General features: G+C 31.8%; 1 protein-coding gene across 1 annotated transcript; it reads right to left on the reverse strand.

The window, feature by feature from the left end:
* Window positions 1–3,043: 3,043 nt before the first annotated feature.
* On the reverse strand, window positions 3,044–11,921 carry LOC108332541 (polyamine oxidase 1). The gene is made up of 11 exons (XM_017567853.2): window positions 11,764–11,921; window positions 11,422–11,671; window positions 11,149–11,331; window positions 10,910–10,971; window positions 10,561–10,715; window positions 8,211–8,354; window positions 6,553–6,702; window positions 4,840–5,094; window positions 3,866–3,947; window positions 3,515–3,781; window positions 3,044–3,347 (listed from the first exon to the last, which is right to left on the reverse strand). Exons 1-10 carry the CDS (start codon window positions 11,813–11,815, stop codon window positions 3,570–3,572), a joined length of 1,545 nt encoding a protein of 514 aa, XP_017423342.1. The 5' UTR covers window positions 11,816–11,921; the 3' UTR covers window positions 3,044–3,347; window positions 3,515–3,569.
* Window positions 11,922–16,116: the final 4,195 nt, after the last annotated feature.

Genomic DNA, 16,116 nt, shown 5'->3' on the forward strand with positions numbered 1-16,116 from the left:
AATGATGTGGTTTGCTCTTCTATTCCAAATTAATTTTCCTTCTACTTAGTATCTTCTTTTTGTTATTTGTTTATCTTTTAATTATCTTCATTATATCATCATCTTTGTGCGTTGATTTTCTTTTACACTTTTTCAAGAAAGCTTTTAGACTTATATAACCCTCCATGGATTATATTTGTGTTTAATGACAATCTTTTAATTCAATCAATAATCCAAACCTAAAATTCCGATGGTGTATCTTAATCATATTCAACTAGCTCATATCACCTACCAAGAGGTGATCTAATTGGCTTAACTTGTTTACCTATTTTGATAACTCTATGTATAAGTGTGAAACTCTTTTTGTCTCTCAATTTCTTGACCAAAAAGAATTCAACAATGTTCTAACAGAGCTGAAGACGTACCCTGCAAAAATTTCAATTTCACTAACTTTTCCAACCTTCGATCTTTGAAGTGTTTGTCATCCTCCTTCTTAGTACTCGCCCTCCGTGAGACGAATAAGGGTTATACATACAGAAGACACTCTAACACTCAAATCAACCTCAAATGTCAATAAAGTATTAAATGTGTAATTAATGAGAATGTAAATAAAATACTTCGATGATGGTGCTATTTATAATATAATTTATGTTTATGGGCCTTTACCTAAATAGGTTTGGGCTTGGGCTTAGTGGTCCAATTACTTTATCTAAAAGCAAGTGTTTAATCGTATTTTGATAGCAGCTACAAAGTAGTCGGTACTCCATTAATTCTGGTAGGTTGACAGGTAATCAACTAAGTCATCTTGTGGTAGTCACACATCATATGAACTGGACATGTTTAGTACAAGCACTTAGGACGTATTTTGTAGTAATTTGTGCTACATCGTCCAAGGACGAGATCAATATTGATGTGGTTGAGGGGTATGATGACAATCTCCTAGCTAGGTTGGGCCAAAGCTAGGAAGAAAGCCATATAATGGTGGATTATTAGATGATGTGCAAAATGATGATGGGGACAAGGTTAAGTGTCTCAGCCATCAAGTGTGTTATGGTGATGGACGTGGTGTTTAGTGATGCTCTAAGAGAGTTTGGACCAACTCTTGGAGGAATGAGACTAAAAGAGGTCACTTTAATTGCTCTAGCCTAGGGTGACCTAATAAGAGTAGTATGACTCAAATTTGGCAACATAACAATACTCTATTTCAAAGGTGAATACAAGAGGGAGAAACGCCTTTATTTATAGGTTAAGAGTGTCTCCAAATTTGTAGAAGCTAGACTTAAAAGACCCACCTTAGCTAACTTTGGAGAGCAAAGATAAAATCTTCTCCAATAAAAAGGGAGTAAGTGACACAAATCCTCTCCAATATATATAATATTTTTTCTTATTTTATGGTGTGTATTATTAATTAATGTTTATTTGGATTGTCTAGACGAAAAATGTTTCGAACTAATGTTTGTTTGAATTGTCTGATTTTGTAAGATTGATATATCCAATTAAATACGGAAAATACATCCCAATGCACCGAAAATTGACCTATCATTTATCCATAACTAACAAACTTTTACATTTTCCAACTAACATTGACCAAAATTTAGTTTTTTTTTTAATGTTTACTATATTTCTACTACATAGTTTTCTTTCTTAGTAAAAATAGTAACAAAACCTATCATTATCCATAAGAACCTTGGGTGTTGTTCCCTCCACCACCCCAAGTACTCTCAGCACCTCCCTACTATTTTTTTAATTCCAAAATATCTCATGTTAATTTAACTTTTATTCACCTTTTTTAAAATCCTAAATCTCCTTACACCCCCTCATTCTTCACTTTTATTTTTCTCTGATTGCACACAAACTACTTTCTCTCCTTTGTTCTTCGCACACAAACCCTATTGACAAGGAGAGGAGGAATTGGGATTTTGAGGAGAAAATTGTGGTGAGAGGGTGACAAAAAAAAGAAAAGGGTGAGTGAAGAATTATGAAGAAGTGAACAAAAAAAGGGAATGATTTGAAGGAGGCCAGAGAAACTGAAAAGGGGTGGGGGTGAGAAAAGGAGAACCCTAGAGGGAGAGGAAGGGTTACCCCACGAAAAGGTGGAGACACTTTGGGGTTTGGATTGTCATTGAGAATGTGTGGAGTGGAGCTGAGGAAAGGGAAAGGAAGAATTGTACTTTTCGTTTGGGAACAGAGAGGGAGCATAACATCGAAGTAAGATGATGGAAGGATGCAACACTCCAAAGGGAATGGGTTTGTTTATGGTTTGTTCTCCCGAGAGAACTACAGTGACACACACACGCACGCACTTAGAACGACACCATTCCATATCCTCTTCTATTATATTCCATGAGTGCATGCTTCCAGTTGAAAAGTTGTCAAACGATGAACTGTTAGCTGCAAATATATTCTTAAACGGATGTCAACATCCATGGACGGATATCGACATTTGTTTGTTCTTCAACGGATGTCGATATTCGTATGACATTCGTTTAAGAATTCAACGCATATTCATGTCCGTTTAAATATTACTGAAGGGTAAAAGAGAAATGGGGAGGTGTAGGGAGCAATGGTGGTGGAGGAAGTATCTCTCAAGAACCTTTAGGTTTCAAAATCCCTTATAAAAAAAAAAAAAAAACCCTCTGAACCTACCCTTGTTCTCCTTCCAAATAATAAAGATTGAAACCCTTTCACCCAACACTTTTCATAACCATCACGTTCCCCTCAACAGTAGCCTCCCTCCTCCTTCATTACACCCCACTCCCTCCCTCCCATCAAGTTAGTGTTGGCTGATGTGGTTGGAGTGGTAGTTTGAGGAAGTTGTTTATGATGATCGAAATTTGGATTTTGTGGTATAGGATGAAAAGTTTAGTGCATTGGATTGTCACAAGATTTAAAGGCTAATTTTTGTAATTTACTATTTAAGAGTTATAGTTAACTATACACGCATATAAATAAGGTTAAAATAATGATAAAATAAGAATGAGTATCAGACCAAATTCAGAGAAAACTGACTGAATATAACTACTATTTAAGCATGCATCCAAAAAATAACGAATTTTGCATTGCAATAGAATTTAAATGGATATCATTAACTAGTAAAAAATTAGGATCCACAACTGTTATTATGCTTACAATGTAATTTTTCTTCTTTCTGACTATAAAGAACAAAGTAATCGTAATTTATACCAATTAAATTAATTAATTCCCTTAAAAAAAAAAAACCTAACATGCTTCATTAATAATGAAATGGGAAACATCTGCGTATGCTCCAACACTTCTTCTCCTCACCTTCACACTTATTGGAAAGTGTACATTAACCATGGCAGCATCATGGACTTGAACGGTCTTGGGACACGTTTACACAAAAATTCCTAAGAAAAAAATTAAATATTTTTTATTAGAAGTTAATATAATATAATAACCAATTTATAAAAATTATTTTACATTAATATGTTTTTTAAAATTTAATTTTTAATTTATGCATCAGTTAATTTTAACTCATTGAGACATAAATGTTGAGATTTAGAGCCACACTCACCTCGATGAATAAAGTATGCATCAACTTGAAGGTGACTCTGTACAGTTCCATAGTGTTACAAGATGGCCTCTTGCCTCCCAAGATTGCCAGTGAGGTATAATTGTGTAGGAATATCGCACTTGTGGATATTGGAGACAGTTTCTGCTTTGGGCATTGTTAAAGATCCTGTAAAAGCGAGCAAGGGCTCTAACAACAGAGTTTGGCTCTCACTATTTCTTTCTTTTTCCTTTTTCATTTCTTCCAGTAACGCTTTGCTGGTGTCGATACCTGGTTTTAGTACCGTGTCAGGTCTTCCTTCTAGTTATTGCTATCAGAGCTATCTATTATTAACAAAAAAATACAGTGCCTAACCTGAGAGGTATCCACCGTGTACGTAGCCATTAAATCTTTCACTAGTGTGCTCCCCAGTGAAGAAAATGCGACCTACAGGGGCCTGCGATGTATCAAGAGAGACCAATAACGTAAGGGACAATTAGTTTATTTCATTTTATGTGGTCCCTAATTTTGTAGATGAATAGCAAACTCACAGAAGCGTAAAAGAAAAGGAATAAATTAAACAGCCTGACAGAACGAAATATACCTCAGGATTATCTCTACCGTACAAATGTTCAAAATTTCAAATATTAAATATAAAGGATAATCTTTGTTGGATTCTGCCTCCCTGTTCAGCAATGAACTGGGATGCCAGAAAACAAAATAACATCAACTTCATGTATCACAAATAGAAAATTCAAAATAAATCAATTCATTAAAATGCCATTAATGTGTTTTTACTACTATTTTCAAAGCGTTATTGATGTGAATTCTAATAAAAACGTATCATTTAAAATTTATTAATCCATACCTTTAGAAAAATGTTTAGTAAATTATGCTAAGAAAGGAAATTTAGATATATGATAACTCCCCCAACATCTTTTTCTTTTGGGGTTCCGGAAAGAAAAAAAACCAAATTTACAAAATTTAAGGAAATTTGTTAGAAAGGAAATACGAGTTATCGGGTTAATGGCACTCGCAAGTCACAAGTCCTTGGCATTGAATTATAGTTAGGAGAGACAATAAATTATAATAGGTAGATGTAAGCTCCACGTCATCTGTTGTTTTGTTTTTCATGCACGGTAGTGAAGAATACAAAGAAACGTAAATGTCTAAAAGAGAAAAAAAAATATAAAAGACAAATATATATATATATATATATATATATATATATATATATATATATATATATATATATATAGCACCAATTGATATGTTTAAAACAGAATAGATTAAAAAGGGAACTATTACACATTTACAAAATATATAGAAGTTCGAGTTGAAAAGCAAACCTTAATATTATGAAAAACTTTATGATTGGAAATGATGGGGTAGTTGCTGTAGCTCCCTTTCTGAAACCTGTTATTCCACCAGCGAGGAACGAGTATATCAATGGCATCAGGGATGTCTGATCCAAACATATCCCTGAGCACTGCCATAGCTTCTCTCAAGGTCTCTTCATCAGGTTGAGCTTCCACACGTTTTGATTCCGCGTTAGTCAATGTCACGACTAGGATATTGGAGCCAGGATAGGCGTTCTCCATGTGCTGGTCATAATCCAGCAAATTAGCACATAAACTAAAAAGATTTGGATGAATGAACTTACAAACTGACAACTATTCTGATTCAGAATAAAACATGGACAGGTTAGCAAAGAGACTAAATAATTCAATCCCCAAGGTCATTTAAAAAATATTATGATCCTGTCTTCAATTATTTTCACTTATCATAGAAGTTCAGATCCAAAATCAATGCATCATTACATAGGATTTTAATATTTAAAAGAATAGAGCAGATATAGTGTACTAAAGTTCAATAGTGTCCAAATTCTCCATCGTATAATTCAATTTTTACCTATTATAATACTATTATACGGTTTGAAATATGTCACAATATTCTATATGAAAAAGAAACCAATCATAACCAGTGTTGTCCCCCATACGAAATTCATAACAGATGACTCCAAGGGAATACCAACATTAGAAACATCCGTAGAAAGATGATGAGCCATTTAATATTATTTAAATGTGACAAACGAAAGATATTAATCTCTTTGTTCTTCCTGAGAACATATAATAATATGACCATAATAAGACAAATGGAAATAGCTGAAGCAAAAGTTTATTATCATGAGCACGTAATACAGGTCAAAATTACAACTTAAAATAAAAGTTAATAAATATACACCTAAGTAAACCAGGGAAGGGGGAAATATAAGCAAAGCTATTTTTCCATATCAAACAAAAGATTCGTGCTTTTATCAATTAAGTCGATTATGTTGAATTACGACAAGAGTAGAGAGTGTTGAAAGCTAATTACAAATAAACTCGTCATGAAGTTCAACTGGAGCTTGTTAATGAGATTGATGAAATCCAGAGCACTGGGTTTTATGCAAAATCTTTGATAGGACGTGAGGATCCTGGACACTTTCAGGGGATTGTTATTTTACAATTATTTAATGACTGACCAGAGTGTTTCCCCATAGAAAGGGGATAAAAACAAAAGACATAATTTTGTAGTCCTAATAACAAGTATGATAACATAAGTTATCTTATCGCAATAAACCACAAGTTTAGGGATTAAGATCAACCATGTGACCCACATGCACAACTCATAAATTATAACAAGAAGGTATTATTTAAATCCTCAGAATGCCAATCGCACTCTATTTTATTTAGTGTATACTCTTCAAATCATATAAAAGTTAGATAGATACGTATGCTCAGCCTGGTCCCGAAGGTTAGGTAAGTGGCTAGTACTTTCACGGGAAATTGAATTGATAGCAGATTCTAATTACCTTTGTAATTAAGATAATAAATAATTTCCCACAGAATTTGACTTATAATAGATCTGATTCTATGTTCACCCCAATTAGTAGATGAAAACACTACAAGCTTTGTCGATAATAGAAACAAAACAGAAACAGAAAGAAAACGAGACACCTTAGTAGAAAAAACATTAGGGGAAATGAACTGACAACCATTAATGAAAAATTAAAAGAATACCTGCCAAAATGTGTAGTAGCCTCTCCGCTCGTGAGCATAGATGAAGAATTCCTTTTCGGGTCCACTTGGCCAGAACTTATACGGAAACTTCAGAAAGATTTTAGTGTACACCATCACATCACATTTCTCGATGGCTTCCAATTTCCACCTCTGTTTCATTATTTTATTCAGCATGGACATATTGAATCAGACAACATTTAGCTCAGGAAGACAAAATTTATAAACCAATAAAAAACAGAACTGAGGGGACGTTTAGACGACTAAAGCCCACCTAAGTAGTATACGGAAAAGGCAAAGTACCTCAATGATAGTTTCCCTTAATATTTAATTTGATGACCTCACTCGCTGGTAATTCTTTGTACACAGTTTGATCAAATACATTACGTGTTCAACATTTAAATTTACAAAATATTGAGTCCTTCAGACATCATCAACTCTGAAAAATTAAAGTTTGTATCATATGATAGGTATAGAACTCTCAGAAGTTGTAATATACATATATTTTCACAACTTCATCTTGCGTTGAAGTGGGAAAAGATTTTAGTAATAAAGAATCGCCCATATAAGGACTTGGTCCAGCTGTACAACACACAAGATGCTCATAGGTTAGACTTGAGAGGTTTAGACTACAATTTTCTAGTACACAGTGCATTGGTCCATCCATAGGCTTCTAAAATCCATATGAATATGCAACAAAGTTAAAATCCACTAACGTTTTCTATGGCGTCACCTACCCCACTCAGTTAACTTTAAACCTTTCTTTTCCATTTTAAAAGCAAAGCTCTATTCAGGTTACAGCTAACTAACTATTCCACATAGCCATTATTCATGCTAATTAATTATAGCTTGAATTAATTTTTTATTTAATTTGAATGCAATAATTTACCAACCACTAAAAGATTAAGTAGCATCTTTCTAAAGACAACACAAGACTGCGCGCTACTTGAATTCACAACTACATATGCAAGTTGGTGTTATCTTTCCACGTGTTGACCTAACCAAGAGGGTTAATCGACCACCAACGATGAGACTGTGGATCATCGATACCGTGGATCATGCGATCCCTGTTTTCTACATATGAAGACACCTCGAAAAACTTCTTCTGGCGTCATCAACCAAAGAGCTCAATTTAATACGAAACTAGCTATCTGTATATTTCTTTACATTCCCAACCAGTGATATTAAGACTGTGGGGTCACAACCTGTTAACAGAAGGGAAACTACTACTACTGTAGGGACCCGTATAGACAGAACCACAGACTAGAGATTCCATTTCCACCATATTGGTAGCAAGTAAATGCGTTATTATAGAATAGAAGGGCCTTGATTCTGAAATTAATGCCCTTAGAAAGATCAATGTGAGATGCACAAAACGTCCACATATTTTAGGACCAATTACTAAGTTCCAAATCATTTAGTATTATATATTGACTATATAGCAGTATAATATACCAGAACAAAACTAAGCATCTGTTTAGATATAAGTTGAAAGTGTTCTTAAGAGTTTTTTATAACTAAAGTATAGTTTTATTCATTAGGAAAACTTCAAAAGCTGTTAAAAACATTTCTAGTTTTATATTGATATGCTTGATTACTGGGGATTCGTGGGAGTGGAGGCAAAAAGGAAAGGATAATAGTAGAATAAAGAGTAGACGTACGGGTAAGCGTGGATTGAAGGCGAGTAGGTCGCTTTGGAGAACACCAATGCTAACAGACAGAATCACGTAATTGGCTTCGTAAACGCAACCATCCTCCGTTTTCACTGTAACGCCACTTTTTGAATACTGCAATTCCCGGACAACCTGCCCAAATTCATGCAAAAATAAAAACTAAAATTTCCTTTTCAGCTTAAATTTCTCCATGTCAGCCAATTCTTATCTAGTACCAGCAAGTAAAATGGACTCCATAAGGACCATGACCCACAAAAATCATACGCAGTCAAAGGGAAAAGTATAGGAAAATTGAAGTCCAAAACGCAATAAAATCACATGACAATCTGAGCGGTCTGCCTTGGAACCAACTAATAAATTCAAGGAATATTTATTTCAAAGGAATCTAGGCAGACTTGGAGCACGGACTGAGCAGCTGTTAAGTTATTGGAGCTTTATGTAATTTACCCAACCAACAGTCCTAAGTCAGGTCCATTAGTTTCTGATCTTTTGAGCGATTGAGGTATTGCCTAATAAATGGGGATATTGACAAGACTCCCTTCTTCTGGGTTATTATTTGAGATGAAATGACCCATCAACTTAGGTTATTGCGATTGGGTCAATTCAAATAGTGTGGCTGGTAACAGAAATTGGAACTCCGGGGCCAACTAATTTATGAGACGTAAAAAACCTTTAAAAGGATTGAAATAAAAGCTGAAATTATTTGTGGGTCAAACTTTACCTGTAAGTGGATCTCCCAAGGTTTCGGCATATTCATGGACGTCGGTAACATTAAAAAATGCAGCAATGGTCAAATACACCCTGAACCCGACCTGCTTAGTGTTTGTGCGAACACTCAAACGATGACTTCAGATTCTTTTTCGTAAAAATACAATAAAAAAAGTCCTGTAGAACAAACCCAGTGCTTGTCCACCAATCGTTCATACCCCAGCTGAACAATGCTCATGAAAGGTGTTACAGATCCAACTTTTGCTATGATTTATATTCCATTTCTACAACAACGGCACTTGTTATTTTTTAGTGGACGATATTTTTTCCAAAACTAACTTTATATTATTTCAAAATTCCGGTAATCCCCCCCCCCCCCCCCCCCCCCTTATTTACATTTCTTTTACAAAACGTAAATGTTAAATTCAATTGTCACATGGAACTCCACTTCTTCCAATTTTTTATTCCGTTTATTTTAGTTTCATATCATTACATTCCATAAAGTAATTTTAAATATGAATAGGTTGAATATTTAAACAGAAAATATCATAACAATTTAATGAGAATAAATATAAAAAATAATAGAAAGCTAAGTAGTGATCAACGTACGGTAATTAACCCCTTTTAGGCTCCTCGTTTGAACTTCAGAGATTCAATAGAGACATATATATATATATATATATATATGGTATTTGAAAGAACTTTATTTACGAAAGGCAGTTACATCTTTCTACTTTCAATATCTTTCCAACGCTTATATTATTTATATTCGTACAAGATTTCCTTATAACATAAATTTCGTAAAGAATTTTCGCCTTGAAATGTGTACTTGACAGTTGACCATGACTTCAAATGATTTTTTATTTTATCCACTACACATTTTAACCCACCAAAAAATCCAATACTTAGATGACAATAAAAAGGTCTTGGCCAATAATTTCGCGCCTGAAAGTTATTGACATGGCTTTTGATAATAAAAAACAAGACATTGGACACTTGTACAAATCACATCCACAATATTCTAATTTTCCTTCTAAAAAGAAATAGAAAATGCTTCATAATAACTAACATATATATATATATATATATATATATATATATATATATATATATATATATATATATATATATATATATATATATAGCTCTACTATTCGGTATTTCATAATGCAATTAGCCTTTAGCATTCATTCAACTTTATTATATGATTTACAAAAACCGGTCGGAGCTTAACTAAATTAATTTATAATCTACGTTTCAATTATTAAGTAGTCAAAAGCTTCACGAAAAGAAGTTATGGGAGTTGACACGAGAAGAAGATGCAGGAGATGAGTGACAGAAATATCGCGAAAACACACGCAAAAAACAAAAGCAAAACAGTTCTGAGAAGTCATTATCTGCAAACTCCAGTGGGACAATAGAGATTAAATAACAGACAACGAAACACAATAACAAAAGGGGGAAAAAACAAAAGGCAGGGAAGCAAACAAATGCAGATTTTCACCAGGAAATGTAATTGTTAAGAAAGCAGACAAACCAATGGGGCATATCCAGGAAGGGAAAATGTTCGAATAAGAAAATTCTCATAGAGAAAAGGTTTAATTATATTATATGAAGCGTTGTTTTGTACCTTGTTTAGTTTGAGGCGATTATCCAAAACTCTACCCTCCGATGTGAAGAGAAATTCTTCAACCATTTTGAACAGCAAATGGTCGTAGCCTCTTTCGTCAGCAACCAAAAATTCTTTCTCACCAAAGTCTACATAGGTGGATATTGGTTCTACCTCTGTGCATCCCAAATTTCCCAGTTTCAGAGAACAGTCCACAGCAAAACAAACAAACAAAAATACACATATTGAAGCAGTTTCGTAATCACAAACAGATGTCCTCTTTTGGATGACACCAAATTTGACATTACAATTTTTTTTACTGGCCTTACGCGGGCAGCAAATCAATAGTGAAAAATTGAACGGATCGTACCAGCCATTTCGAAATCATGCAGGAGGAAATCAATTGCGAGCTCTACTGGCGTTTCCGGCGTCCTAAAATGGGAAGCGTAAAAAAAGCATGAGCAACAAAAAAGGGAAGAAGAAGAAAAATAAAACAGAACCAAAACAATCCAAAAGGAAAATAATTGAAGGCATGATTGATTATATGAAACAACACATTCGCAAAATGACTTTTGCGGCTGAAAACGACGCGCAGAGATTTACACTTACGAAGGCCGTTTCGATTCGTTATTATTTCTATTACTATTAAAACGGTCGTCACCATGACCATGACCATGATTTGCTTTTTCTTCTTCTCCTTCCTCTTCTTCCTGATTCCTCAACATCTGAATCGCCGAGTCCACCGCTTTTTGGTACGAGTCAGCAGCGATTCCACTCGGAATGATGTTCCCGCTGCAAAAAAACAACTCGACACACCAAGTCAGCAAAAGCAAAACAGAGGACGTGATGCAAACGACGTCGTTAGGCGGAATATGAATGGACCTGCGGTCGTAGATGTTGTAGCGCGCATTGCTGTAGTCGGAGAAGCAAGTGCGGATGCCGAATTTCGCGGCGAGTTCCCAAACGGGGTTGGACAGGGGACCGCCGACGCCGGCGATCCAACCGGCTCCAAGCTCCACCGACACGCCGCCGAAACTCTCCTTGCGGATCCTGCCGCCGACGCGATCCGACGCCTCCAGAATCACCACGTCCTTGACGCCGTTCTCCACCAACACCTTGGCCGCAGCAATACCTTCAAATCAAATCAAACACAATGAGATTCGGGAACATTCAATCCAGGAACTGAGTCCGTCGCGGCAGAATAATGAGGCGGAATGAACTCACCGGAGATTCCGGCACCGACTATGATGACGGCGGAGCGAGGGGGAGAATCCATCCTAGTATTAAATCGGTTCGTTCCGTTCACACAGAGAGAGAGAGAGAGTGTGTGTGTACAGTGTTTGCTGTTTGTGTTTTTGTTTTGTGACACCTGAAGAATTATAGCGGGAGTGGGTTTATATAGGTTCTATTTTTGCGGTTTATTTATTTATTTTAAATAAACCCTGTTAATTGTTTCTTCTGCTTACTACTATGATGCACGATTGACTCGTGTTCAAACACAATGTCTTTTGCACTTGAATCTAGTTCAACGATACGTGCTCCTTCTCCAACGCGTTTTGGAATTCGCTCATGGTGTGGAAGTTACCATTGCACTAACCCCTTAACTTTTAGCCTCATCCTTTCCTTTAAGTCAATAATAAGTAAAAATAAAATTCATTCTTCACACATTTATTTTAGAATGAATTATTATTATTGTTTCCGACTTAGAGTTGAGTGTTTTCACAAAACACATAAGTTAGCTTAGGTAATCTCTATATTTTAGTTCAAATCTTTTTTTATGTACTTAAATTTTTTTTTTATACGCTTAAGTTAATGATTGATTAATTGGAGTCAAAATAAAATTTTAAATTCATAATAAATGAATTTACATACTTTCTTACTTCTGACTTTTATTTATAAATTTTAAAATAGATTTGAGATTAATAAAATCTTAATCACGGGTCAATCATATCCTAAAACTTACTAAGCAATGTTTATACGTAATTTTGACTTGACATAGTATGTAAGGATAGTTAATGTTAAGGTATATATATGTTCGGCTTTTTCTCATTTTCGGTTGTTCGATTGATGGGTCACTTATCAGATTTACGGCTTATAAACTGCTTTGTCAGTTGAGTCTCTTCAATTTCTCATTTAGTTGGTTGTTATATAATCGTCTGGTCATACAGTACAATTATTATATATTTAAATTTAGAATTATAATATTAATTTGACATCATAATAATCAGGTTTTGAAAAAAATAAGTAGGTTTTAAGTGATTTTAAGTTTAATTTAATTTTATAAAATCTAAAAAAATTAACTATTTATTAAAAAGAAAGAAAAAGACGCGCAACGTTTTGGTTAAGAGCACCTAAGTCCTCTAGAATCCACTTGGGAACATTTACCTAATTGAAATAGAAATATTGTGAAGATCAACAAAGCCAAGAACCTCTGGTAAAGAAAAGGCACGGTCCTGTGTGACAATGTCAAAAGCATGTGTAACTTTTAGAATTTTCTTCCCTCAATTTTGGGAACACCTGCAAGATAAAAAAGGCATTTCAAAACTTTGTTAAACAAAATGTTAATATATTTGTGTATAATCAAAGGATAAAAAGTTATAGGAAATTCTTGTATTACACTTAGAATAATTTTTCATATTTTACGAGAATTCTTATTTGTAAGTAATCCACTTGTGGCAAAACTAATATCTTAAACTATTTTACTTATAGTGATTATATAATTAGTGATTTAGTCAAATAATTGATAAAAAAATTAAATAATTAATTTATAGATACTAGCAATAAAGTAATATACATCAAATGCAGAGTATAATTTTGTTTTTAATAAAATAATTTAAACACCTTAAAGTAACAAATTACAATGTTTTCATCATTATTGATCATGTGTCCTTTCCTTTTGTTTTAACTCAGTTTTGTAGTATGTTTGATGTTCTTTTGAGGTTGTCACCAATTAATAATATTTGTTTTAATTGATTACATGAGTTGGATGTTTTACAATATGCTAATTGCTTCTAAGACGAGGGTAATCAATTGCATATTTATTTTAATCAATTCAAAATGGGTTATTAATTGATTACAAAATGTAAAAAGTTGTTTTCGATAAAACTCAAAAACTATGAGAAGGATTCAAATAGATGGTAAGGTAATTAATTACATTGTTTAAAAATTATAAATTTTCTGAAAAGGTGTAGTAATTTATATTTTCTTATAAATCAATGTAAATTTTACTTTAAAAATTATGTTTATTAGATGAGTTAAGTTTAAAATTTATTTATTAATATTATATTAGATTTTAGAGTAATATACCATTACACACTTTTACATTTATTTGACATAAAGTATAAAGATTTATTTGTTTATTTGTTATTGTATTAAAATTATTTTAGGAGTGGAATCATGTCCCTTTAAAGATTAATTATAGAAGATTGGTTGTAGCTATCAACTTTGAGAATCAATCATTAAAAAAATTTATCAAGTAAATCTTTTGCTTAATTAGTTCAATAATTTGCTTTTCAGTCATAAAAATTGTAGAAGATTTATGGCTCAAATTTATTTAACAATACATTTTAAGAAATATTTAAGTAATCATAAATTTTTTAAAGATGATATTTGGAAAAAAAAATTAGTTTTTTTAAATCCACCCATTAATTTACCCTACGTGAGCTACTATTTTAACATAATATACCCCCTAATTCGAATATCCTTTACTTAATCAGAGAAAAAGTCAAAAAAGTTGAAGTATCAGAAAACATATATAAGAGTAAAGCAGCTAAAGTAGAACAAAGAGCATAAGAGTAAAAAATATATCTGATGAATTATATTTCTTATTAACTTATATTTTATTATCTTCATTTGAAAGAAAATGTTTACCTTTCATACGAGTAAATATGCATGTTATCAATTATTTTGAATGTAATTTGAGGTATAATAATATTTTAAGATTTTCACCATGGATTTTGTTTTTAAGTGTCTAATGAAATTTTCATTCAAATTAGTACTTAATAAATTGAAGATTTTGGTTTAAATTTATAAATGAAATATTTAGTTTTGTGTATTTTGTTTTAAGTCCTTAAATGTGCGTGCTTCAAGTTAATTTTAAGTAATTATTTTTATATAGAGTTTAAATGTTATTATTTAATTATTATTTGTCTTTAATAAAGACTAACTTATTATAATGTGTAATCAAATGAATTATGTACCATAAAAAAATATTAACATTTCTTTTATATTAATTAGATAATTAAATATTTATTTTGCTTTGTTAATGGTTAAATTTATAAACATTACCCAATCAACAACTTAAAATTTGTTAATAAATATTTTGTTCTCTATCATCATTCTTTACATATAGGTTATTAATATTAACTTTGTTTTTCTATCCTTTTAAGGTTTAAAAAAATTGTATTAAAGGCTCATCAGACTAATGTTTTTTTTTTTTTGTAAATTTTAGGAGAAAAAACGATATCATAACCAACCTTTGAAGTTATAGTATATAAACAGAGATACAGTACAATTATCTTGAAACAAACTATTGTTTAGTCAAATTCTGACTATTATTGTTTTGAAATATAATTTCATGAATATTATAATTTATTCAAATTTAGTTATTTTTGGAATATGATTAATAATAATTTCCTTTAAATAAATATGGTAAATAAAGCGTCAATTTTTAAATAAATATATGAAATTTCTTAGTCACAAATGAAATTAGTGTTATTATTTTAATTTTAGTTATTTACAATTTTTTAATATATTCTAAATAAGAATATTCTCTATTGTTTATTTTGATCATGTAAATTATAAAAAAAAAATTATCTAAATTTTATTATATTTATTAAAATTTGGTCCTCCAACTAACACCTGTATCCTGATTTTGCCCTTATGTAACATGTTCACTGTAGATTGTAAAATTGATGAAAATAATAAAAGAAATTTAAACCAAATGTTTTAATTTAATATCAATTCTACAGAAGCAAGTAATCCGACTTTATTGAAAGAAATTTAAAATAATTTTGACCACTTGAGTTGGATAAGTTAAACATATAAATATTGAATAAAAAAATTAGTAAAATAGATAATAACAATGTAAATTACAATTATGTAAATACCGACTCAATTTAAAAATAAAATTTTAATATTTATAGTTATATATAATTTATTAAAATTTAAAATTTAATTTTTAATACAATATTTTTAATTAAAATTTAATAGTAAAGCATAGAAAACTGTAGTTAATTATAAAAGTAATTATTAAAATCACTAATCTGATTTTTGTTATAAGATTTAATATTTCTATTATATTTATTTAAAAATAATTTTTTAAACTAACTTTATAAATAAATAAAAAATCAAAATATTAACATTGGATTACACTGAATTAACCCAATTACAATCCAAGTCTTGAAGCTATTAAAAAATAGGTTAGTTAAATTTGAAAGAAAAAAATGTCGAAATTTAGTACGATTCTTACACTGCAATCATAGTTTATCCGTACATTATTGAAGGAAAATACATGACAAGTTAATCATCACACTAATCATTAATCTGATTGAATGTCTAAATCAGATTAATTCAATT

This window comes from Vigna angularis, chromosome 11 (genome assembly GCF_016808095.1).
Source record: "Vigna angularis cultivar LongXiaoDou No.4 chromosome 11, ASM1680809v1, whole genome shotgun sequence".
NCBI classification, from domain to species: domain Eukaryota; kingdom Viridiplantae; phylum Streptophyta; class Magnoliopsida; order Fabales; family Fabaceae; genus Vigna; species Vigna angularis.

Bases quoted from the DNA above. Each gene is read 5' to 3' on its own strand.
- LOC108332541 (XM_017567853.2), bottom strand. From the start codon at position 11,815: ATGGATTCTCCCCCTCGCTCCGCCGTCATCATAGTCGGTGCCGGAATC. The intron at 11,672-11,763 runs GTGAGTTCATTC...TTTGATTTGAAG, and splicing joins AGTCGGTGCCGGAATCTCCG to GTATTGCTGCGGCCAAGGTG. The intron at 5,095-6,552 runs GTATTCTTTTAA...GATTATGACCAG, and splicing joins GCTACTACACATTTTGGCAG to CACATGGAGAACGCCTATCC.